Source organism: Paracoccidioides brasiliensis (genome assembly GCF_000150735.1).
Source record: "Paracoccidioides brasiliensis Pb18 unplaced genomic scaffold supercont2.7, whole genome shotgun sequence".
Classification (NCBI taxonomy): domain Eukaryota; kingdom Fungi; phylum Ascomycota; class Eurotiomycetes; order Onygenales; family Ajellomycetaceae; genus Paracoccidioides; species Paracoccidioides brasiliensis.
The window spans coordinates 1,142,591-1,167,011 of record NW_011371364.1 but is presented as its reverse complement, the minus strand read 5'-3'; the positions used below and the strand labels follow the sequence as shown (position 1 = coordinate 1,167,011).

Below are 24,421 nucleotides of genomic sequence, written 5' to 3'. Positions count from 1 at the left end.
TCTCAGCAGAGATTCAAAGTGCATGGACAAAACAATGGGTATACGGTACAAAAATCATTTAACAAACCTCGACTTCAACAGTATCCAGAGAAGAGACAAGAAGAAGCTGAAGCAGAAATCTGAAGAAATTCCGTAGAGAATCAGCGAAATAGTGTTCCATTATTAAATGAATAGAAGCTTTCAAAAACAGAAGATTTTACTATCCATCCACTGTTAAACCATGTCCAACTAGGAAGAGGAAAAAGAGGTTGCCGGGGATAAGAGATGAAGAGTATATGAGAAACCCCAAAAACCCAAAAACCAAAAGGAATATGATTAATTGGTTATATTTTACATCTACTTTCTCCCTCTTTAACACTAAGTTTTTGTGAGTCCTTTAAAGGATGGCGTGATCGCCCAGGCCATGATGATATAAGCAGCATATCTTCATCACATGATAGACATAGGATATAGGGTGACTTGACAAGCTATCCACAGACGGCAAATAATACCCTGTTGGAAATCTCCAGGTTCTTGCCATTGTCTGCTGCCTCAGGGAACCGCATCAAAAGAAGAATGGAAAATGGAAATTGGAAATTGGAAATTGGAAATTGGTGGTAAGATGATTCTGACATCTCTTGTCTATGAAATGTGCTGTTCGACTTGCGGAAGCATTTCGAAGGAGGTTGGTGGAAAGTAGCTGAAAGGCCGTGCAGCCGAAGTCATAAATCAGAGGAGGATTCCAACATCCAAAGAGAGTAGAGAGATTTTGGGTCCTTTTGAAACCGGCATCAGAGAAGCAGAGAAGCAGAGAAGCAGAGTGATTTCTCAATAGTTTAAACCCGATGTAGAGTGAGCACCAACACCGGTATTCGGTAGCAAAATGCACCGATTTTGAAACCAATCCATGGAAAAGCCCGAATGTTGTCGCACCATTGGTTTGGAACCCAGTCGCTACCTACCTAGGCATAGCAGGTTGGCCAGAAGAAGTGCGGCATGATAACCATCGTGTGGTATTTGCGCAGTTTCAACCCTTGAGCTTTTGCTTGTAGTTTGTTGTTCCGTCAAGTTCGATGAGATAAGCGCGCGCTAATCACGCTGACACATCAGTCTTGAATAACTCCACGATATTAAACTAACCGCCAACATTTATATGAGCTGCCGCATTTTTACTTCATGCGTAAGCAACATCCCAAACCAAGCCCCAGTTACGGTTGTGTTTCTGTTTGTCTCCCCCGCCACTTCAACCGAATACGTTTCCCTGATCACTGATTTCTAGTGATAACTTCTATCCTGCCACCGGAACCAGTGCTGCGAAATCGACGAACGGAATATTGGTACCCCAAATCTTCAACTTCTGCCTCTTCTGCCACAGCTGATACACGCCCTCTCCAAAATGTCGAACGGTACCTTATTCAAGGCCGACAAGGACTTCACAAAAGATGTGGATGCTCTGGTCCCGGAGGCGCAGGAGCTGGCAAAGGTTTGGCTCCAGGTTCACTGCCTCCGAACGAAAGCGCAGCTACTAATTTCAACCGGCCTGCTAGACCAACGTCCACCAGGCCATCGACAAGCTTTTGGTTCTCGAGAAACAAGCCAGACAGGTAAGTGCCCTCTAATATTCACTCGACATTGCTATATATGGATGCTGACTGGAACCGCCTCAAGGCGTCGGATCTACCCTCCACCTCCAGACTACTTGTTGCTATCGTTACTATCGCCAAAGAATTAGGAGACTGGAAACTGCTGAACGAGCAAGTCATCGCCCTTTCGAAGAAACATGGCCAGCTCAAACAAGCTACGACGAAGATGGTGCAGGTTGCAATGGGATTTATTGATCAGACTCCCGATATGGAGACCAAGATGGCATTGATCGAAACTCTGAGGACGGTTACAGAGGGCAAGGTTGGCTTTCCACCGCACCTGATAATCATAGATGGCTGTTTCTAATCGGCATGGTCTATAGATTTTTGTCGAAGTGGAAAGAGCCAGAGTAACGCGCATCCTGTCCAACATCAAAAAGTCCCAGGGTGACCTTACCAGCGCTGTCGATATTCTGTGCGAGTTGCAAGTGGAGACGTTTGGGTCCATGTCGCGGAGGGAAAAAACTGAATTCATCCTGGAACAGGTGTCTCTGTGCATAGCCAAAGGGGACTGGACGCAAGCCGGGATATTGAGCCGCAAGATTAGCACCAGATACTTTGCCCGAAAACCCAAGAAGACTCCTGAGGAGCTTGAGAAAGAACAACGAGAGATCGAAGAGCGAGAAAGAAACCGCAAACCCGATGACCCACCAATAGAGAAGCAAGAGGATGTGACGGACCTGAAATTGAGGTATTATGAGCAACAGGTCATTCTCGCAAACCATGAGAATAAATACCTCGAGGTTTGCAAGCACTACCGACAGGTTCTTGATACCGAATCTGTTGAACAAAACCCAGCGGTGCTGCGTGCGGTAAGCTTGTGTATCCGTTCCCTAGGCAACTCGAAATGACCCTGCCAACTAACCTCGTCCAAGACACTTCAACGAATTATCTACTACGTGGTTCTATCGCCCCACGACAACGAGCAATCAGACCTCCTTCACCGCATCCAAGCGGATTCCCGAAACGCCCTGGTTCCTGTCGAGGCTCGTCTCCTCAAACTATTCACCATAAACGAGCTGATGCGATGGCCCATGGTCGCTGAGCAATTCGGCCCACATCTCTGCAGCACGGATGTCTTCGACGCCCAATCCGACCCATCAACGGACAACAAGGCGTATACCCGATGGCAGGATCTGCGCAAGCGTGTTATCGAGCACAACGTCCGCGTGGTTGCGAAATACTACACCCGCATCGAGATAGGGCGCTTAACCGAACTACTGGATCTCAATGAGGAGGAAACGGAAAAGTACATTTCCGATCTCGTCACGTCCAAGACCGTCTATGCGAAGATAGACCGCCCAGCTAGAATTGTGAGCTTTGCTAAACCGCGAGATGCTGATGATATATTGAATGAGTGGAGCAGTAACATGAAGAGCCTGCTTGGCCTGCTTGAGCGCATCGATCATTTGATTACTAAGGAGGAGATGATGGCACGAATTAATCCGTCCCATCCCGAGCGAGGAATGACGAGAGCTCGCTGAAGGTGTTTCTTCTCCGTTCTCTTTTTGGTGATAATGGATTTATTTTTTATGGGATTGTGTAGAAATGAATGTACAATAAAAAGTACTTTCTCAAGATATCTTTCTATCTGACAGATCGTAGGTGGGATTTATTTACTAAATGCTTTCGTAAAAATATTCTCATTTATAGTATAACTGGGTGCCTAACCTCAGTTTGATGTGGATTCTTAAATTTTCTACCAAGAAGCCCCCACCAACCCTGGTATATACATATATCTATATGGTGTGTTAATACCTTCTAAAGCCAACGCATTCAACATGATACCCCACACATCCACTACCAAACCACCATCTAAAACGGGACCTCCATCTCTTCCGCACTCCCTTCCGCCTCCCCCTCTGCCTGCCCCACGCCTGCCCTCTCCAAACACCCCCTAACAAATCTAACCACCCCATCCAAATACTGCCTCTGGCTGGGCAAAAAATGCCCACCAGAGTGCCAAATGACTTTCCCATCTCTCTCCGCATCCCCTTCACAAGCACCAATTAGCGCCCTACTCCGCTCCTCCTCGACAATCACATCCAAGCTACCCAACACATGCAGCACGGGCGTCTGGATCCTCGGCCGCTCGTAGAAGGCCCGATATCGCGGCCCAGGCGCTATGAAGCCAGAGTAACATATGGCAAATCTGAGGGGCGGGTGGGTGAGGTTCTGAAAGGATTGGGGGAAGGAGATGCCTGTAATGCTTTCACCGGCAGCATTAGCATTAGCATTAGCATTAGCATTAGCAGTGGTGGTGGTGGTGGTTGATGGATTATTTGCCGTTTCCGCAAAGTATTCGAACGATACTTTTCGTGACGGCTCGAGCAAACTAGCCACCATCGCTGCAAAGGCGGCTCCCTGGGAAAAGCCAATTACCCCGTCGAAGGGGCCCTCTTCAGCGAGCACGCGGGCAACGGCGTCAAGTCCCTTTTCCAGCCCGACATATTCGGGTGGATTGGCAGTGTTGGAGCGCCGCCACCAAGCAAAGATCTCTGGTTGTTCATCGCCTGTGTCTGAGGTGGAGGAAGGTTGGAAGTTTGGGATATCTGCGGGGGAGAGGGCGAGGGGTCCTGTGGGGTAGGAGAGAGAGACGGCGTGGAGGGGAAAGGACTTTTGGATATGCTTTTCCAGCGCGCGGGTTTTGGCGTGGAAGAGAGGGCCGGACTGGGTGTAGCCGTGTAGCATGAGGATTTTTAGAGGAGGTTTGGGAGGGGAGGGTTGAGAGGCCATGGTGACGGTGGAGGCGAGGAGGGGGGGTGCGAGCAGGACAAAGGAGCGGTTGCTGGGCCTTGATATCTTTATTAGAGAGCAAATGAGGCTGAGTGCATTGCCGCAGAGAACCATAGAAGATACGTGAGATCAAGGCGGAATAGGAACTGTAACATGAAGGCGTAAGGGAATGGTTTGTTAAAGGGTAAATGTTGATCGTTGCTGTTGATTTATAGATAAAAGAGTTTGAAGATCCTTGGGAGATTAGATGAGATAAGATTAGGGTTGGCTGACTCAGCAGCCGCGTTCCACTCCCGGCTTCTGGAAGGTTACAGTACGGCAGTACGGTACCCGTACATACATCCATACATCCATACATCCATCTATCCATCCAATACATATATATCCATGCATCACCTCTCGGATATATTAATACTAGATCCAATTTCGGGCCTGGAATTCGCGGAAATGAGGAGTCTCGAGCTAAAGTTCTATAGCGATGTTCACATGGCTATTTTCCTGGGCTCTTTTGGGCAGAGTAAAAAAACAACATCCAGTTCCTTCTGCCCTTGCAGCTGCTTGACCTCGAATTTCAAATGCCACCGCTAGATTCAGAGAAGCCGTAAAGAATGAGGTATATGCCAGGCCTCTCCGGCTGTGTGAATCTACTGGCTATATGCGTAAGCTATTTTGTCTTTCTTTCATTGCTTCAACTTCCCTGCATTGTCACAGCGAACGCCCCTATGACCGGGAAGAACGAGGATCCCAAGTCTCCTTCACCAGTTGCTCATGACTCTCATGAACGGGGAGACTTCAAGCTTGCCGATGCTCAAGAACTGCTGCAAAAACTGCCCTTGAAAACAAAATGGATAGATGACTTGGAAAACATTCCCTTAGACATTCGAGACCCGTTTGATCCTTCTTATCACAAGGACAAGCTATTTATCGGTACGAGACGATAACCACTCCCTCCACCCAAAAAATTATACATACATACATACATACATACATACATATGTATATGGATCCCCAACTTACATTATTTTATATTTGCTCATTATATTCTAGTTGACCGTCTCATCCCGCCGCAGGCTATTTTGTCCTTCTCCATATTTTCCTTTGACGGGACACTGCCCAATGGGGAAAATACCACTTTGCCTATCTTCACCAAAGAAGAGGTAATGTATACTATCATTCCCTACAAGGAATGGGCTTTTCCCCCACATGACGCCTTGGAATTGCCCGTCAACGAGCTTCTGCTTACTAGCATTGGTTCAAACGAGGATCCCGGCCGTCTCACCATAGTGGATAAGTCAGTGCACGCCATGAAGACTCGGTTATGGGAGGGTATGGTTCCTCTATCGCAAAACCAATGGCGTGAAAAGGAGCTGCATAAGGCCGAAAACTTCGAATATGCCTGCCAATATATCGAAGCTGTTATCATTGCGTTTGATTACCTTAATGTTCCCAAACATACCTCGTATATGTGCGGCACATTCAATTCTATTTATGACCACTTGGAGGAATTTGATAATGCATTGGATAGACTGCGACGTTCTAAGAGCGAGCAGGGACCACGTCAAGAAGCTAAAATGGCAGCTTTGTGGGAGGAGTTTATTCGTGTTCGTTACGAGGTCATGACACGGCGCGCACACGACTGGGTTATTTCTCACCTTGAGGACCTACGACAGCCGCTCCTCCAACACATACGCACACAGGGTCCTGTGTTAAAGGATACTATAAGCCCGGATCAGTTGGCCATCGTGAACAAACTGCGTAGGCTAGCTGGGCTTGCTGCGGAGGCTGATTATACTATCTTCATGCCCATGGACGGCTATAGAGGGCATACCACCCCACCTCCCGAGGAAGTTCCAGAAACGCAAAGCCCAGATCTAGCCACACGCCGTTGGGCATATCTCGATAAACTTAAATTCGACACCCTTACAACGGGCATGACCAAAAATATGCGAGAAAACCTAGTCAGGAGCCCAGGCGAAGAACCCGCGCCCAAAACAGAGAAGTCAGCGCAAGCCCACCTGTACCAGACCATTGACACTCAACTTGAGGCCCAGAAACGAACGCGGCAAAGGGTTCAATGGTATCCAGAACCCGAACTACTTTCACCTGTAGCATGGATCGGCGATATATTGAGAGGCATCCGTGACTCTGCGAGCACAGATCAACCTGTTCGCAAAGTCGGGTTTGTAATTTACAGGCTCTGCTATGACGGTGACACGGCCCATGATAATGTTTGGTCTATGCTTTTGAATGATATAAAACAAGATCTGGCAGATTGGGGCTCCGGCATCGACGGAGCAGAGGACCTAAAGCCATTTTTGGAACTACACCCGTTTGACGGGAAGAAGTTGGGGCTTGCGGAAGATGACATTGATGGTGCCAAAAAGTATGTATAGCGCATATCGACGTCACAACACTCCCCCAAAACGAAAGAAGAGAATGGAGAAAAAGACAAAACTGTGTATTACCTGGCGAAAAGGTAAAACAAGCTGCTAATAAATAAAATCGACACCAGACACTTCGCCAAGTTCCTCGCCTCCCCCGACTTCCCACGAGGCATGGACGAAAACTCATTCCTAGTCCTTGACTCCGCCAGCTTCTCCTCCTACAACTTCGCCAATAACATCACGACAACTACAACTACAACTACAACAACAATGACAACGACAACGCCCTCCTCCGCACAATTCGACACCCGTTTCCTCCTCGCCGTCGACGCAAGTTTTGATCCCGCCGAGGGCCTTGAGCGGCCCGAGGAATCGCCCGGGTACATTGGTGAGATGCGCATCCAGACAAGCTTGATCTGGCCTGAACTGTTTGCACTGTTAACGGCGCAGGCTCAGTGGATGGAGGAGCTGTGGCCGTTGGCTATGCGGCATCCGCAGAAGATTTACGTTGGGTATGTGGTGCCGGAGATGTTGAAGAGATGGAGAAGTTCGACTGTAAATATGGATGGGGGGGTTGCGGGGGGGTTGGGGGGGAAGGGAAAGGGGAAAGGGAAAGGGAAGGGGATGCCGGGGCTTGTGGAAAATATGCTGGAAGGGTTGGGGCATGTTACGAGTTTTCTGAGCGGGGACAGCAGTAAGGGTAAGGAGTTGTGATTGGGGTTGGTTTTGGTGAATCGTTTTGGATAGTATTTTTGCATTATAGTTTCCCTACCCTGCGTATCCTATTTTATTCATCTCCACTTTTACTTTTCGTAAACTCGCATTTACAAGTCCCAACAGCAAAACCACTTGGCCAATATTCATCACCACCTGTATATGGCAGCTTAAGTCGCAGAGAGGCAGAAGGGCAAGGGATTTCAGGCAGACCACGAGCAAAGGCCTCACTGTGGATGTTCAACGGATCGAACAGTTCTCCAAAAGTGATTGCCTTGGCAACCTCCATTGACGTGAATCACCAAACCATTCCCGTTGCAACCTTAGCACACTGAATGAAATACAAGGCAGCTTTCCACATATCTCGTTTCGGATCCCTGGGCCTATTTGGCTGTTGATATTTGCTGATCTTGGTAGGGAAATTAGGGTAAACGAAGCTGCGAGAGCATTTTGACGCTTGAAGTTTCTTATCGTTTGTTTGCCTGCCAAAAGTCGGAAGCAAAATGTACAGGATGGTACACAATTTCAGAACTGGTTTTCTGATTTGCAAGATACCTGGAACTTCCTCCTCTTTCCCTTTCTTTCTGGGGTTTGTCGGGTAATAGTCGGGTGAGAGAAAAAGGAACGCGAAAATGCCTGTATGCAAGTTGAATCGTTGTTATTTATTTATTTATTTATTTTTTTTTTTTTTTGCACGTTATTATTTTTGTGGCAGTCACTGGGGGAAAAAACGAAGCGGATATTTCCATCTTCTATCGGCAGATCGTATCGTAGGGTGAGCACCAAAAAAAAAAAAGGATGTTAGAACGCAAATGAAAGAAAATGAAAGCAAAATTAAGACGACCAGAAGATATTTGACAGAAGTTAAAAACGCCATTTTCGATTTATTTCCCGATAACTTTGAGGTGATTTTTTACTTTATCAAACAACAGCCATCGTCATCACATCATCATTCAAGGCGCGGACCCCCCTCTTCTCTACTTTCTCCTAAAAGAACAGCCTTCGGTCAATCTAGCCTTGCCACCAGTGGGTTGGCAGAGGACGGTCGAGCAGCCGGCACAGATGACGACGGTCTGGGCGTGTGAGAAGACGGTGGTGATTGTGAAGCAACCGGGGCACTTGACGTCCATGAAGAAGGATCGAGGAGCAGGCACAAGCATCTGTTTTAGATCGAATGCGTGTTAGTTCATCTGATCAATGCCTGGAATAATCTCCATATCTATATGATACCCCTGCGCATGCCAACGGTTCGAAAAGGAGGGAGGAGAGGTTATAGCGTACCTTCAGCTTGTGCTTGCGGGCCTCCGCCTGGGGCGTAGGGTTGAGGAGATCGACCGCGAGAACCTATTGGTGAAAGTGAGTGTTAGTGTTGGCTTCTTCACAAAAAAAAGAAAAAAAAATTAATAAATTGTCGATACCAGAGACGGCGGGGTTAGGTGAAGACGGTAAGTGATAGTGAATAATAATAAGTGATGATAACCAGACATCTCTCACACATCACACGACCGGAGAGGAGCTTACCATGTTGACAGCTTGGAGACGGTGTCGATGCTATGACCTGTGGAATGAACTTGTCGAGATAGACAGTCGGAGCGAGCAAGTTCAAAGGGTCGATAAAGAGGATCTCGGAGGGCGGCGATGAGGAGACTGAGAAGATTCGTGTATCTTGGGCGAGAGGAGGAGAGATGTTGAAAAGGGTCACTGAGGATGACTAATATGGGCTACCGCAGCGGAATTGTGCACTCGCTTAGCCCGCTGTTTTGGGCTTAGCGTGGTCGAAGCTGAGTCAGCGTAACTTTATTTCAGCCGCAACATCAACTCCAGCCCCTGAACACCTTTCAACGTACGCAGTACAACATTCAACAACATGCGAGACGTATAAAAGGCCATGGCTTGGTGTTGATGCATTGTTAATATACTTAAAGATGGTGTATAATTCTATATTCACCAACAATCTCCGTTGCGTACAGGAGAACAACAAACAGAATGCCCTGGCATATACAAGCAAGTGAATATTTGGATATTTGCACAACCAAATAGATATCACTGACAATGTGCTTCTACTATAGTAGGATCTTTTTATTTATAAAGACACCAAGAATCTCCCTTGGATTCTGGCTCTACCTTGCTGCCCTCCTTTCTCATACTCTTAGATATCACACATGCTTCCATGACTTTAAAAAAAAAAGAACCCCCAACCTCCCATCAATCCTCCTTTAAAATCACCACCCAGTACATTCCCAAAAACATGACCTGGAGCACCTTCCCAACCTCGCATGTTACAACCTGGGGCCCTCCAAATGGCGGCGTCCCCTCACCATATGCTCAATCCCCAAACCCAGCAGGCTTCCGTTTCGTCGTAGACGAGGAGAACCGCATCATGTTCCACGAGGCCTGCTGGGCCCCTGTGCCCACCACAACCTACACCCACACCAAGGTAGGCCATGTTATAGCGGCCCCAGAAATGATGCCAATGATCGCCTGGCCCATGGGACCCGTCCCACCAGGCCAAAGCCAAGCGCCGTACTATTTTTTCCACCAGCACCAGATTGCTAGCGAAGTTTCAAAATTATCAACCACCCAGACCCCAAGCCCATTTCAACTCAATGGTGCTGGCCCTTGCACTGGACCTGGTGCAGACACGGACCGGGCACCGGGGGGAGCATACAACAATTCCCCCAAAACTCACCCGGGCACTGGTACTGGTACTGGTACTGCCGATGCACCACAGGTCTACCTAGTCCCCGGTGCGACATTCCTTGCAGGTGTCGACGCACATGGGAACTTGAAAACGGTGTTTACCGGGGTTCACTCGGCTGCGAACCTGCCTCCCGGTATCTCTACAGCAGGCCAGCCAGGTGTAGGCAATGCACCTCATTGTCCTGGGTAAAACGAATTATCGAACGCCAGTTATGAGGTCTTGCTTGGGCTGATAGGCTTCCATGAAAATAAACAAAGTTGTGCGTGATAGCCGTTTGATTTTCTCGTGATATGTTCGTCGCACTCGCGGAATATTGGGCGAAGATTATGTTTAGCATACTGGTTTCACCAGTATATTTGTTACTCTATGATTTGGTTTCTCTCTCTCTCTCTCTCTGTGTGTGTGTGTGTGGGTGTGGGTGTGGTCATTTGTGTAAGTGTGATATCCCCGACTTGCCTTGGTATCTATAAATGGATGTACGATTATGACTTGAAAAACTCCATTTCTCTTCCTTTTCCAGATCAAGTTCTAACCTGGTCTTCTTCAAACGCAGCAATCCATTTAATTTCTCATTTATGAATGTACGAGAAATATGACCAGACATCCACCCATTATACAAGCCATGCATTTAACACACCTTCACAATGACTAGCCATACAACTCTCCCTCTCATTTCCACGCATATAGATAACCTGTAATTGAAAGATCGACAAGTATTCATTGGAGTAAAAACGGGGGATAAACGAGGCGTGGGAATGAAAAGTAAAAAGGAGATAAAAAGGCATCAGCGTTATAGGAGGAAGAAAACGTATATTGTACATACAACGTAGCAACGGTTTATAGGGATATCTGACGAGAGACTAGGAGAAGGAGAAAAAGAAAACGGACAATAACAGGTTCATAGAATATACATAGACTGGAGATGCACAAAACAAAACGACGTGGAAAGGAAAAGCAAAAGAAAACAACAGCACCATCATCCATATAGCTTAAGGAAGTTGGTGATTATCATACATCCATACACTCAGGAGAAGCAAAACATAGCAGGCAATGTTGATATTGAGAACAACACGATAACTTAAACAAGGAAGAAAATAAGAAAGAAAAAGAAAAAGAAAAAGAAAAAAGACTTGAATGATGAGGAGGGCGGAGCGATTTTCAACGCCCGTAAACCACATATGTATGACTCACCCGCTCACAAACCACAGTTCCCATCCCCTCTGAACTGTTTCACTTATGAGAAAAACCATGAAAAGGCCGATACAGATCGGCTCGCACCTACAGGTCCCTGCTAGTTTAGATCCTCATCTTTTCATCGCCGTTATCATCATAGTCATTACCATTATCGTCATCATGACAGCTTCGGTTTCGGCGAAGAGTTTTCTATCACCACTTCCGCCTTCTCAGCTCCTTCGCAATATGGGTGCTTGATAGTCAAGCACCAGATATCCAGGTAGTCGCAGATGGTGGTGATGACGTCGAACTATATTCAAGCACAGAGTGAGTTTGCGATAGATCAAGGACACGATATTAAATTCCCCCTCGCACTCAAGAAGCAAGAGAAGTAGAGGGGGAAAAGGGGGAAGGGAAAGAACCCACCACAAAACTCCCATAAATCCCCACCGCCATCCCCAACGCCATAAACAAGAACGCAACCTGATACAACCCCTCCCCGTCCCCGTTCTCAACCCCCAAGATACTCTCCCACAACCTCACCCTGCCCGCAACCCCGTCCACAACCGCAACAACAAGCGGTAAAAGCAACACATTCCCATACGGAAACTCAGTCTTAACCAGATGCGCCACAATCATCCTCCCAACAGAATACGCATTAATAAGCCCCACAAACATAGAAAGAGGCACAAGATGCCTCTCCCGAATCACCGGCTGCAGGTACAAATACGCAGCCACCAAACCCCACAAGCCAACTGCCGGCAACAGGCCCAGCAGCGGCTTGTAGACATCCTGTCCGCGCTGGCGGCGGATGCTCATTACATTGTGGATGCTGTTTGCTGTGCTGAAGAGGAGGACGAAGGCGCCGTAGACGATGTACCAGGAGGTGAAGGGGAGGTTGTAGAGGGATGGCGGGATGGAGATCGAGGGGCCGATGCCGAGTGTTGGGAGCATGGGTTTGTGCCAGAAGCTTGCGCCGCCTTTTATGGCCGTTGTGGCGTAGACGGTGCAGAGTGTTAGGATGCCTTCGACGGGGCCGGAGATTATGCCTAGTGTTAGGGTTTGGGTATAGTATTCGTCCCATGTTTGGACGTAGAATGTGAAAGCAGCTGAAGGGAATGTCAGCAGGGCTCCCAGGATGGACATAGTGGGTGATAAATAGGGGAAGGGGGTAGGTACAGCCAAACAGAGTCAATACGGTAATCCATGATTGCCCCAAATTCGTTGCTCCCGCGAAGATGAGGACTTCCAGTACGGTATTGCAGGCGTCAACTCCTGGATAAAACGTCAGTATCCACGATCTTCCCTGGGGAGGGAGCCAAAATGCTTACCATGATCAAAAAGCTCGCCTAGAGGTCCACTTTGCTTAGTTCTCCGTCTGTGCATGGAAATGGAAAATTAGCACCAAGTCATGACCCTCCTCTAGCAACCCCGCTCAAGGGTTTTTCAAGCAACCCCCATGCATGGAAACATATTAAAAATCGTTGCACACATACGCCTGAGTCCCATCGACGGCATCGAAAGTCTGATAAAGAAACAAACCCACAGCCCAGCTAAGATAGACCCAAGGTGGACAGTCCTGGTCAAGAGTAGGGTTATACCATAGTAGAGTCAGGAGATTGATAACCACGAAACCGAAGCCCGTAAGTGTGATCTGGATAAATTTGAAGTTAGTTTTTTCGATTGACTGTTCATGGGGTAAACCAATGAAAAAGGAAAGGAGGGAATATTAAAGGAGCGAATATAAAAAGACAACAAAATGATGTGACATGTTTAGTGGCATCAGCAGAGGAAGGGAGGGGGTAAGAAAGACCTAATTCGCATCGTCCACTTACAGCATTTGGTCTAGAAGTGCGTTAGAGAAGTGAGAGATGTTAGTGTGAGGTTAGGATATGAAGCATTACAATGAACAAAAAAAAATGAATAACATAAATAAAATAAACCACAACAGAAGGGGGGGAAATGCAAACGGGCAAACGAATCACAATCACGTGTAACTCACGCCATAGACAGCGGGAAACACTTAATGACGACATGCGTGTAGAAGGGCTTGAGCACGTATCTGGAGACGAGCGACTTGTCGACGCCCGAGTAGCGGTACGTGCGCAGGGCGGGGAGGTTGTGTTGGCGGATGTAGACCATGGCTTCTTGGATTCGTGGAGATTCTTGGACCTTTGGATCTTGTTCTTGTACTTGTACTTGTTCTTGTTCTTGTTCTTGTTCTTGTTCTTGTTCTTGTTCTTGTTCTTGTTCTTGTTCTTGTTCTTGTTTCTTTGTAACCTCTGTCGGTAGATCGCTGTCCACCTTGGGCAGCTGGGCAGCTGGGCACTACCTCGCAAGTACACTGGGGTACCTGGGCAATTGGCGCGGCGCTATGCTGTGTATTTGCCGGGTGGATGGCTGGAGAGAACACCCTGGGTAGGTAGTAGAGGGAGTAGAGCAGCGAGAGGTGTCTATGTTAGAGGTATGGATGCAGATGCGCGCGCGCGGGGTGTTGTTGGTAGCGAAGCGACATGCGGAATATACAACATTGAATGAAAGTAGGTAAAAAAGTTTAACGAAAATCAAACCGTTGGAGAAAAAAAAAAAAAAAAAGGCCGCTCACAAGCTTTGACAATTCTGGGCTGTCTGATTGGCCAGATCACGCTGGCCTCACGTGATGACCCCAGGAGCCGCAGAAAATCATTCCATCCCAAACCCGCCTTTTTGCTTCGTAACTTTATCTATCTTTTCTTTTTCTTTTGTTTAGTTGAAAAGACAGGGCTCAGGATGTAGGAAAGAGCTTTAACTAAATACGACCTGCTGGAGAAGCTTTCTTCCTCTGGCAGACCAAACTGCTGACAGAAGCAGAAGTGCCAGTCTCACACAGGAAGCTGGAAGCTGGCTGGGTCTGATGCTGGAAAAACGCTGGGCCACACGGGCCGTATTTGAGGAAGACAGCTAGGTTAGCTATGTTACGCCAGCTCACCCCCAAACGCCGTTTATAGGGCTCCAGGGCTTCCAGGGTCCCCTTGTGCTGTCTGTTAAAAGTTTGCATGTGAGAAAGTAACGAATCACCTGGGGGCAAAAGAGAAGAGGAAATATGAAAGAGCTCGGTAAGGTATATACTAGGTGTCTACTTCATGTTCTCAGCCTATGTTAATAGAACAGGAGGGTAAGGATGAAATTGACACAGTATGACACAGTATGACACGAAGACCCAACACAGACACACAAGAATTATAAATAAAACTTTTATATATCTACCTGGGTATCTATATATGTATATAAGGCCGGTCTGTTCAATGACGCTCCCTGCCTCGAAGGACGAGCCCTTAAATGTTGCCGCCTCCTTTCCCGCTCTGTTTGTTGACCTCTTTTCTCATACAATCTGCCATCGCCCCGCTGGGTATAATTTTGTGGAATCCCGAGCCTTGACCGGGACCTCAGCCTGGCTGGGCTTTCTTCTGGGATGGGCCATATGGCGGCTCTTCTTCCAGCTTCGGTTGGACGTACGTCCACAGGTCTATGCTTTGGTGCCAGGTCCTCCTGTTTGTCCTGGTAGAGCCCAGCAAGACGGCGGGTGCCCAAGAGTAATTACCGCAGCGAATCCTCTTGGGCCTCTTGTTCGATTTGTGCTGGCAACCCCGTCCCCGCCTGCAGTCTTCATCGGTCCAGCACCACAGATTCTGCCTGCTATGTTTTGCTTTGCTTCTCCTGAGTGTATGGATGTATGATAGTCACCCACTTCCTTAAGCTATATGGATGATGGTGCTGCTGTTTCGAAGACAGAGACAGGGCCGGCATTTAAGAAGATCCGCTGTGGCGGCCCCTCTTCGCCCGCATTCGTTGCGCCATATAACTATCCACGAGCGAGAGCAGTGGATGGAGCAACAACAAGGCTCCGGCGGTATTGAAGAAGAAGGTTTGCACCTTTGTAAGATTCGATTGTGTTTTGTAGAAATTCGGGATGTGTGTGGGAATTTGTCTTTTGATAGGCACAGACCACGATATGATATCGGTTTGCTATTTTTGACACTGGATAACAAGCAGGACCGGGACAGTGCCCCTTATTATAGATTTTGGACACTGATCCTGACAAGGCTCAAGGGAGTATCCTCGTACACCCCTGGACAGGGATCGGGGATTTGGAATCATGCCACCTATGTTTTGGGAGCGCGACATTCTGCATCCCAAGACTCGGGATGGTGTGTGGTTTTCATGGTGTACCACATCCCAAGCTCTAGCGCTACGACCCTAAGTATCTTCTTCTAGCTCTAGTTGAGCCATATGTCTCATCTTAATTTCTGTAGCATTCGATAGAAGGGGGTGACAGCTTTGTTCTTTGAATTCAACCATAAGACAATATCCAGCAACCGCAGGAGGATTTTAATGACGATATTCAGGGTGTGGGATATCTGGTAGCTGCATTGGCAATATGCGGGGCCGTAGCTAGCTAGCTAGTTACTGCTTGCTCAACTGCGCAATGTGCAGTCCCCCCAGGGTGCACGTCCAGGAGAGATATCAGAGAAATCCTAGCAAATCCGAGCAGCCAACCTTGAAGGAAAATACTAGTGTGATAAAAAAAAAAAAAAAAAAAAAAAGCCCGCTGGTTACCATGGGAAGCGCTGCGCTCTTCCATAAAAGAATGGTTCCGATGAGCTCTGGGGACCCAATCTCAAAAGAACCAGGAAGGTGAGATTCCAAGATCTTCCCATTAGCCTGATACTCAGTGAGCCCAGGATATTGAATTTGACTCAACAGTGGAATCTTCGATCCTGATGTCGGGTAGCGGAGCTAACCCCGAGGACCCGCGGAAGGCTAGTTAGTTGCTGACCCCACACTTTTTATCTTCGGAAACCCCACAATGCTCTAAGTCTGATGTTGGGCCAGTGAAACATCGCGGAGGTGATTTGCTATTGCAACTACGGGGTTATAGTCCATGGCCATGAACCATGTATGCATGCATGCATGCATGCACAGTAGGCACAGCCACAGTGACAACATACGCTATCGTCAGATTAGGAACGGAATGAAAATTTGGGATGTTTGGAGAGAAGTGCTATGGATGCATCTTGAGACATGCTTGCGAATGTTCCGAGCTTTCCCATTCGATGTTATTCATGCAATCACAGCAAGGCGAGGCAATGGCAAGACACAGTAATTTTATTTTACATGATACGTGGCTTTGGGGTCGTGGGAGTAAAATAATATTTGGCTATCAATTCGCTTAGCCGCCTCTGCGGTTTGAAGATTGCCATTGGTATTTTGCAAAGGTCCAGCCTGCGTGTCATGTTTTGTAGGGGGGAGATTGGTAGGAAATGGTATCCAAACAAGCGCCCATAACCACGGAAAGCATCAGCGTCTACGTGTTGCTCAGGTTGGCATATACGCACGTACACATTTTCGAGCAGGCAGAAAGGTTCATTCCTTGGAAATGAGTCAACCATTCGTCAATAGTGCACTAAAGCCAGAGAGAAATCTCAGCCGGTGAATGAACCACTATCGCCTCGTTATTTTCTCCAATGACAGATAGCCCGATGCGCACAAGAAGCCAGATTAGAACCAAAATAGTATATGCCAACAAACCGACGCAAACGTTCCATGGACGGCAACGTGTAAACAAAATAATAATCAATCCTGTCAATTCGAACCCCGACGAAATCCAGCGTACGGGTTTGTCAGTCCAGTGGCGCTGCCTGCGTCCACCAACACACTAACTTTCCTTGCCGTCAACTGGGTATCAGAAGCAAACGCATCTTCACGATCATCCTGCAAAACCAATCGTACAGAACCCGTAGATAGAGCAGGAATTCCTGCTCGCGGGCCACGGAGTCCCATTTTGGCCAGCCGCATCTCCGTCGGAGAAATTGGGGATAAATGGGTTTGCTGGAAAGCCATATTGGCAGGTGATTTATTTAAATCGCTCTCTTTGACTTTCAAGGAGAGTTCCATTGTTTGTTGTTGTTGTTGTTGTTGGTGGTGGTGGTGGTGGTGGTGCTGCTGCTGCTGTAATTTGGGTGATTCCACTTTTAATCGTTCGAATTCCGAAATCAGACTACGGAAATATACCCCTGCTTGAATACTCAATGCATAGTCTGCTGGCGTACACATAAAATGGTTAAGGGCCAAAGGGGGCGAACCCGCTGACACCAGCAGCCTGAACGCCTTCAGATTGCCCCATGCACTGGCATAATGCAAGGCTGTATTGCCCGCATTATCCGTAAAAGCCACATAGGCATCCAGTCTGAGCAGTGTCGCGATCGTGTTCGTATCCTCTGAAGCATTGGAAGAGGAACGCGGTCGTTGTTTCGGGGGGATTAGGCATGTGCTCTGTGGGGTGTGGGAGGTGTTCGAGTTTTGGACTGCAAGCATAAGGGGCGTAGCGCCGTTGTTGTCGGGCTGGTTGATGGTTTGCGGGAACTGGGTACAGAGGTATTGCACGCAGGCAGGGTGAGAATGTATAGCTGCCATGTGGAGAGGGGTGGCTCCGTCAGTATTCAAGCTGATGCCTGGGGCGGTGTCCAGGCCGGTCTTCAGAAATTTAGGTGTGCATGAGTCGTGGCCGAAGGATACGAGGAGTTTCTGCAACAAATATTTAGATGCGGGTCGATATACCTGGAAAAGAAAATAGGCCCAAGGGTAAAGCTGGACGGGAGGGAAGATTCCATACAACGACCTCAAGGTGACCCAGGATGGCGGCTAGGTGCAACGATGTATTGCTCTTGTCTTCGTAGTTTGGGTTCTCCAGGAACTTGGGGTTGTTTTTGATGATGCGTTTGACCAGCAAGACATCGTTCAATAGTATGGCGCTGCGCAAGCGAACATCCACTGCTATATCCACCCTAAACGAGAAAGGGTCAATAGATAGTTCCATATGTCCAATTGGCGGAGCAACTCACATTGCAACAGCAATTCCAGGTCGATAAAGCAGTGGTCATCTAGGTTGTGGATTTTGCATGCTGAAAATTAACAGGTTCAACAACAACTTTGCGACGGAAGTTAAAGTTAGTTATTAACTAGCTAGATTGTGGGATGGTTCAACTCTCCCCGTCGGCTGAAAGGCTAAGTCAAGACATACACTAATCACGTGCGGCGGGGCGGCTGCCCGGGCAACGTGTTACGTAATTTGTCAAAACCACGTGATGCTCAACTGAGCTTCATTTCCAACATTTTTATTCGCGAAAAGCGGACCTTTACCAATGCGATATCCAGAATCAACCTCTGACGAAGAGCTTAGAAGGGAAATAATTCCGAGAAACGCTGCTGACCTAGGGAAGAATCACACATGGCCTTGGAGGGCACGGAGAGCCAGGAGGGCTCAGAGGGGATTGAGATCGTCTGGTCGAAAGAAGCATTCAAACTATCATTGATGGCGAATTCCAGTTCAGTTCCCTCCGGGTCATTTTACCCACTCCTTGTACACTGCCAAATGGGGAGGTCGCAAAAGTCGAGCTCACTGTCTGGCACAGCTTTATGATGTAGGCAACTCGTGGTTGAGGATAGAGGCCCAACGGTCAAGCCCACCTGGTTGCTGTCGCCGCCGCTTGATTGTTATGTCAAGACATCGAGTCTCTTAGCATATGCGTCCGAAGACCTTGAAAACGAAATTCTTAGTGAGGTCGAAGTGTACGAATGGCTTTGAAAAAATACCCACACCGGAATGTTGCATCCTACTATAGCTAGCAGAAGGCTCAAGGTCGAGTATCGGGGGCTCTGTTTCAAGTATACGTCATCCAACTCGGCGACCTACAATCCCAGGTCTTTGTTAGGGCAACCGTTTTGGCACCAAAGATCGGGAGCAACTATTGACGACCTCAATTGGCATTTCGCAATACATTTACAATGCATTAGCCTCTGAGAACGGCAAGATAGAGAGGTCCACACTTTGAATTATCTGATGGCAGTGAATGGGGAGTGTGACCCGTTTGTATTGTAAGACAAAGGTCCTGCCAGTGTGAGAGGGCATGACGGCCTAGAAACTAGGCCGACATCGCGTCAGAACAGACAAAACGGCTTCCAAATCCTATTCCATTTCTCTGGCTCTCTCCAGTCAATCGTTGCGAATTTGAGAGCACGTACGTCGACACCTAGGCGGACCGCCAGTTAGACCTTGAGATGATTTTGCTTCACGGCTAAGAACTCTTAGCGGACATTGTTGAGACTAGCCTATGGGATCTTCATCGATTGATGATAGCCTCATCTCTTCCTGAATTTGAAACGACCTTGTGCTGTTGCTCTTCTAGATATTCTAACGGGGTTCGCTTGGAGTGTCGTGTTCTCCAAATTTGTAAACCCTACTCCGTGCACAGTGGAATATACTGACAAATTCATACATATCGACCGTGGCCCCTATGCACGGGTTCGGAAAGAATGGTGTCTCAACCAGGTTATCCTTAAACGTACTCATGAACAGGCAATACGTATGAGTTACCCCAGAACTTATTGAGGGGCAACAAGGCGTTGCTTGAACCCGTCTCGTTGTTCAATCACCGCTCGTAGTAGTTATGGTCAACGCCTATGGTGACATCACGAAACCGGCGCCGCAGCCAAAAGTACGAGTTTTCTTAAACGAGGACCGTAGCTATACCACCGTCAGGGGCGCTCGCCCTCCGACTTCTGCCAACACGTCACCAGCGAACCAGGTGGGCATGGGCCGGAGACAATCGTTTTCCTGCTGCTATCGGTGATGTAGCTGAGGGCCAGGCAAGATATCCCACACACAAGTCTCCCCTTCAAGGCTACCACTGAGCTTTAGATCATGGGGGACATTGCTGCTGTAACTCCACCGCTGAACGTTGAAAGCGGGTACACGCTCTTGTGATATATTCATGCTTCCAACAATATACAGTGTGCCAGAACAGAATACTTCTGAGGAATCACAAGATTCCCCTATGGGCTTGCTAGCTCCAAGCTTTGAGTAAATTCAACGGATGGATGAATTCATTTAACAGCTAAAGAAACTCGGAGATGAAATCACGTGATCACTTGGTTCCTATCCAAAAAGTTGAGCTTCAAAATATCCTTTTTGGAAACATTTACGTTGCCCAGGCGTATGTCCATTGATGAAGAATGCAATTTATCTCAAAAGACAGGAGAAGAGAAGAGGCATAATCGATTCACTCATATCTCCTCTGTGGCGCCTGTTGCCCCCCTTTTATCAACATGCGCCTCGCCCACCTCCACATCCCCCACTTAACGCCCTTCACCCACACCTCCCGTCTCCAACAAACTCTCGTCTCCCGCCTCCTGACCCACAAAAAGCTCTACGACTCTCCATCCTCTCCACCTTCCACTCCCGCTCCCGCTCCTCCTGACCCCACAATCCTAACCTTCACCCCACATCCCGTCTACACTACCGGCCGCCGCGACCTCCCCCGAACCAACACAACCAATTCCAACAATCTCGATCCTAACCTCCTCCCCACGCCACTCCAACCAATCCGCCACCTCCTCACCCGCACCTCCCCCTCCCAGCTCCCTCTGGCTGAATTCCACGCAACGCTCCGCGGCGGCCAAACCACCTACCACGGCCCCGGTCAGCTGGTCGCATATACAATTCTCGACCTGCGACGACTACGACTGGGTCCACGACAGCACATCCGCTTGCTGGAGAGAAGTGTATTAGATGTCTTGAGCGATTATGGGGTTGAAGGCGGCGTATTGAGTGAACAGGATCCCGGTGTCTGGGTGGACCAACAATCACAGCTACAAGATGGCCGGAGAGGCGGCAGTGACCAATTGGCTAAGAAAATTGCGGCGGTAGGCGTGCATCTGCGTCGGTATGTGAGCAGTTACGGTGTCGGGCTGAATGTTACGGAGGAACCGATGTGGTTCTTTCGTCATATTGTTGCGTGTGGGTTGGAGGGGAGGGAGCCGACGAGCCTTGTTGGGTGCGGGGTTAGATTTGCTGATGCTAGGGATGGCGATGATATTATGAGAGAAGTGGCGGAGAGGTTTGTGGCTGCTTTTGTGAGGAGGGTAAATCAGGTTGGAACTCCGGGGGCGGTTGATGGTTGTTGTAAGACGGGCGGCGGGGTGGGGATTGACGAGGTGTATAGGATAGAGGAGGGCGATCTACTTGGGGATGGCCGGGAATGAGGAAAGATGGGAGACCCCAGCTACCTTCTGGATTTTTTACTTTTGAGTTTTGGATAGAAGGCTCCTTTTTAGCATTGCGATGGCGTTCTGGGATTGGTTTTATGATGGGATTTTTATATTGCATAGATACTTCTAGAGAGCTGGATAGAAACGTTATCTCACACAAGTACAGTAGTGACGCTGATAATATGAAGCTTCTCAAGAAATAAATAAAGAATGTCCTCCATGACAAAAGCCTAGCAACCAAACCTCTTTCGCACACGAAAGGCAAGCAAGACTATCTGGAGAATCCGAGAAGCGGAACAAAACTATTATCATTTAAAAAGGTATGCCCACTTTTCCCCAGAACTTCTTCAGGTTTATCGCTAATAAGTGTATCGCTGGATCTGACTGGGAGATGACTAAAGAACGTACCAAAAGAAAAGTTAAAAGAAGTAAACGACGCAAGGGGATAAGCACGTTGTTGACCAGACACATACAGAAGGTGTCTTGAAAACTTTTCCAAAGAGTGAAACGGGCCATTAGAGGTATTGGCGTTGTGATTCCGTAGGAAAATCTCCTAAAGTGTTCACAGAGAGACAAGAAGGGGAGAAAGATATGAATATACATTTACTAATATTAACAAGCAAACAGAAGGTTATCTTACCACATAGAAAGACAGGAGAATAGACAGAATCAAACAGAAAGTAACAAAACTAGCTTTGTACAGGATTCTGCGGCATGGGAGGGAAAGGCGGGAACGGGGCGAGAAGGAGTTGGAAAAGAAATCTGCAGTAAAAGAGAAGAGTAAAGAAAGAAAGCAACCTGGAATCAATCTAGAGATCCCGTTGCCCTGAGTTATTTTGCTCCGTTAAGATGGCACACCCACAAAAAAAACAAAGGACCACTCCAAGGTTGGCAATTGGGGTGGAGGATTGTAAAAGTGTGACATGGTAACGTGAATGAAAAGAGTTATGTGAACCAAAAAATGAGGAAAATGTCCACATACCCTGGCCATACAAACAATAATGGGTAAAAAGGCCGAAGAAGACGAGAAAAGAAAAGGCGTAACTGCCCTATGTCTACGTCATGCTTGACCATAAGAAAAATCAACGCGGAAAGGATTTCAGCCTGGGGTAGTTCGGGGTATTGCGTGATGCGTATTAACTAGAAACAAAGGAAAATAAGGACCGATATACTTGGGACCGTGGGTTAAGCAAAGGCCAATATGAATGGTCATCATCAGGGCCGAGACACAAAAAGCTAGTTCCGTAGTGCATGCATGTGTGATCCTGAGAACTTTTCCTTTCAAAGGCATATCACAGGATCACACACTTGTCAACCCTGCTGTCTGAAGATCTCGCAGGCTTTACTGTCAGTGCAACTCTAGCAGCCTCTGTGAAGGCCTCGTTGACGCCGCGATTTCGCATGGCGGAGCACTCTATTCAAAAGAAACCAAAAGGAAAAATTAGACAAAAGTGTTTTCTTCAAAAAAAAAAAAAAAAGGGGGAACCTCCATAGAAATCCAAGCGACTGGTCTTCATACCTAGATATCTCAGCGCACCAATTCTCTTAGCCACTTCGAGTCCCTGGTCGTATCTAACGATTGATTTCGCCGGAGTTTGCGATCTTCCCTCCTCTCCATCTTTCTCATCGACCTCTTCTCTCAGATCGCACTTCAAGGCGACAAGGACGATTTTAGCTCCAGCGCAGTGTTCGGCAATTTCCGCTAGCCACTTCGATTCAACGTTCTCCAGCGAGTCATTACTGTCGACCTATATTTCCCCCGTCGAAAATTTTAGCTGTTAACTTTTGTTTGTCACTTCTCTCCGCTCCAAAACTTCAACGTTGAGAAGATGAAATGCGCCCAACCAACCACGCAAAACTAAACGGGACGGTCGAAGCTTACGCTAAAGCACAACATTATGACTTGCGTGTCATCGTATGAGAGGGAACGTAGGCGATCGAATTCCTCTTGGCCAGCGGTGTCCCAAAGGGAGACCTCCATGTGGATACCATCGACATAGACATCTGGTTGCCGCAAATAATTAGCATTTGGTATTTTTGCTAACCAGTTCCATGACTAATGAGGGACGGAGCCGAACTTACCATGTACGTAATTTTCTATTTATATTTTTTATATTCAAAAGCAAATCAAGTCAGCCAAACCAATGTCATGTCGCGATATATAAGGGTAGAGGTGAACTATTATTTCATACCAAAAACAGTTGGCTCGCTGCAATCCATGCAACAACGGAAAAACGGATATATTGGCGCTTTGGTCAACACTGGCATTCTTCTCTTAGGCTATGGGGGGATCATATCTGGTTGTGGAGACAGGAAAATGTAGATGGAATCGTGTGGTGTCTTACTAGACCGTAGGGAAGAACCTGTACAACGCATTAGATGCAAGATCAGTACAGATTCCAAAACAATATTTCTGTTCATCCTCCGCTAAATTTATTTATTTTTGTTTATTTCTTTATTTTCTTTCTTTCTTTCTTTCTTATATTTATATTTATTTTTATTTTATTTTTATTTTTTACTTCCCCCTTCCGCAGTGCGTGTCAACCATGCACGGTTCGTCAAGGGTTAGACCTGTGGAAGTCTAAAGTATTGTAGGTAGAGATGCATGTATGTGCCTACCCTCTTGTGAACACATTCAACAACGACGTCTTTCCACATGCGCCGTCACCTCTGTATATCCAAGAGACCCCGTTAGTATACTGATAACATTTGATGTACATGGCGGGGCAGCGACTTGAGGCGGCGTTGGATAGGGCAAACACAGGCGCTTCCATCCGGAGGAAGGGGTTTTACTCACAGGAGCACCAGCTTACGATGGACCGTCTTTTCCCGTCGACACAAACCCATTATGACGAGAGCACGTACCGCGGCTACGTCAGGGTATAGACGATGTGAATGGATGACGGGAGAGGTAAATATGGAGGGAGTCCGGAAACCGACAGATCGTTGAATTGGGACGAGGCTAGCAGCGTTCCCGGATGGCGATCTCTTACGGGGGGGGGGGG

The 24,421-nt window shown here is 47.6% G+C and overlaps 11 protein-coding genes across 11 annotated transcripts; 6 read left to right on the top strand and 5 right to left on the bottom strand.

Moving 5' to 3' along the window:
* Positions 1–1,375: 1,375 nt before the first annotated feature.
* Positions 1,376–3,106, top strand: PADG_06051 (proteasome regulatory particle lid subunit RPN5; the record flags this gene model as incomplete). The annotated part of the gene is made up of 5 exons (XM_010763018.1): positions 1,376–1,462; positions 1,527–1,583; positions 1,648–1,884; positions 1,946–2,434; positions 2,498–3,106. 5 exons carry the CDS (start codon positions 1,376–1,378, stop codon positions 3,104–3,106), a joined length of 1,479 nt encoding a protein of 492 aa, XP_010761320.1.
* Positions 3,107–3,437: 331 nt separating this feature from the next.
* Positions 3,438–4,358, bottom strand: PADG_06050 (uncharacterized protein; the record flags this gene model as incomplete). The annotated part of the gene is made up of 1 exon (XM_010763212.1): positions 3,438–4,358. The coding sequence occupies one exon, from the start codon at positions 4,356–4,358 to the stop codon at positions 3,438–3,440; it is 921 nt and encodes a 306-aa protein (XP_010761514.1).
* A 722-nt stretch (positions 4,359–5,080) lies between these two features.
* PADG_06049 (uncharacterized protein) lies at positions 5,081–7,456 on the top strand (the record flags this gene model as incomplete). Its single annotated transcript, XM_010763211.1, has 3 exons — positions 5,081–5,285; positions 5,406–6,741; positions 6,871–7,456. The coding sequence occupies 3 exons, from the start codon at positions 5,081–5,083 to the stop codon at positions 7,454–7,456; spliced, it is 2,127 nt and encodes a 708-aa protein (XP_010761513.1).
* Positions 7,457–8,433: 977 nt separating this feature from the next.
* Positions 8,434–9,346, bottom strand: PADG_06048 (40S ribosomal protein S27; the record flags this gene model as incomplete). The annotated part of the gene is made up of 4 exons (XM_010763017.1): positions 8,434–8,616; positions 8,738–8,800; positions 8,958–9,103; positions 9,304–9,346. 4 exons carry the CDS (start codon positions 9,344–9,346, stop codon positions 8,434–8,436), a joined length of 435 nt encoding a protein of 144 aa, XP_010761319.1.
* Positions 9,347–9,704: 358 nt separating this feature from the next.
* On the top strand, positions 9,705–10,346 carry PADG_06047 (uncharacterized protein; the record flags this gene model as incomplete). Its single annotated transcript, XM_010763210.1, has 1 exon — positions 9,705–10,346. One exon carries the CDS (start codon positions 9,705–9,707, stop codon positions 10,344–10,346), a length of 642 nt encoding a protein of 213 aa, XP_010761512.1.
* A 1,162-nt stretch (positions 10,347–11,508) lies between these two features.
* PADG_06046 (uncharacterized protein) lies at positions 11,509–13,472 on the bottom strand (the record flags this gene model as incomplete). Its single annotated transcript, XM_010763016.1, has 7 exons — positions 11,509–11,640; positions 11,757–12,439; positions 12,510–12,605; positions 12,662–12,708; positions 12,827–12,984; positions 13,166–13,175; positions 13,333–13,472. 7 exons carry the CDS (start codon positions 13,470–13,472, stop codon positions 11,509–11,511), a joined length of 1,266 nt encoding a protein of 421 aa, XP_010761318.1.
* A 1,142-nt stretch (positions 13,473–14,614) lies between these two features.
* On the top strand, positions 14,615–15,584 carry PADG_06045 (uncharacterized protein; the record flags this gene model as incomplete). The annotated part of the gene is made up of 2 exons (XM_010763015.1): positions 14,615–15,040; positions 15,102–15,584. 2 exons carry the CDS (start codon positions 14,615–14,617, stop codon positions 15,582–15,584), a joined length of 909 nt encoding a protein of 302 aa, XP_010761317.1.
* Positions 15,585–16,952: 1,368 nt separating this feature from the next.
* On the bottom strand, positions 16,953–18,186 carry PADG_06044 (uncharacterized protein; the record flags this gene model as incomplete). Its single annotated transcript, XM_010763014.1, has 2 exons — positions 16,953–17,894; positions 17,983–18,186. The coding sequence occupies 2 exons, from the start codon at positions 18,184–18,186 to the stop codon at positions 16,953–16,955; spliced, it is 1,146 nt and encodes a 381-aa protein (XP_010761316.1).
* A 411-nt stretch (positions 18,187–18,597) lies between these two features.
* On the top strand, positions 18,598–20,133 carry PADG_06043 (uncharacterized protein; the record flags this gene model as incomplete). The annotated part of the gene is made up of 10 exons (XM_010763013.1): positions 18,598–18,710; positions 18,795–18,938; positions 18,999–19,076; positions 19,185–19,239; positions 19,312–19,387; positions 19,459–19,537; positions 19,581–19,732; positions 19,812–19,864; positions 19,947–20,000; positions 20,068–20,133. 10 exons carry the CDS (start codon positions 18,598–18,600, stop codon positions 20,131–20,133), a joined length of 870 nt encoding a protein of 289 aa, XP_010761315.1.
* A 341-nt stretch (positions 20,134–20,474) lies between these two features.
* Positions 20,475–21,410, top strand: PADG_06042 (lipoyl(octanoyl) transferase; the record flags this gene model as incomplete). Its single annotated transcript, XM_010763209.1, has 1 exon — positions 20,475–21,410. The coding sequence occupies one exon, from the start codon at positions 20,475–20,477 to the stop codon at positions 21,408–21,410; it is 936 nt and encodes a 311-aa protein (XP_010761511.1).
* A 1,298-nt stretch (positions 21,411–22,708) lies between these two features.
* On the bottom strand, positions 22,709–23,397 carry PADG_06041 (uncharacterized protein; the record flags this gene model as incomplete). Its single annotated transcript, XM_010763012.1, has 3 exons — positions 22,709–22,830; positions 22,936–23,164; positions 23,299–23,397. The coding sequence occupies 3 exons, from the start codon at positions 23,395–23,397 to the stop codon at positions 22,709–22,711; spliced, it is 450 nt and encodes a 149-aa protein (XP_010761314.1).
* Positions 23,398–24,421: the final 1,024 nt, after the last annotated feature.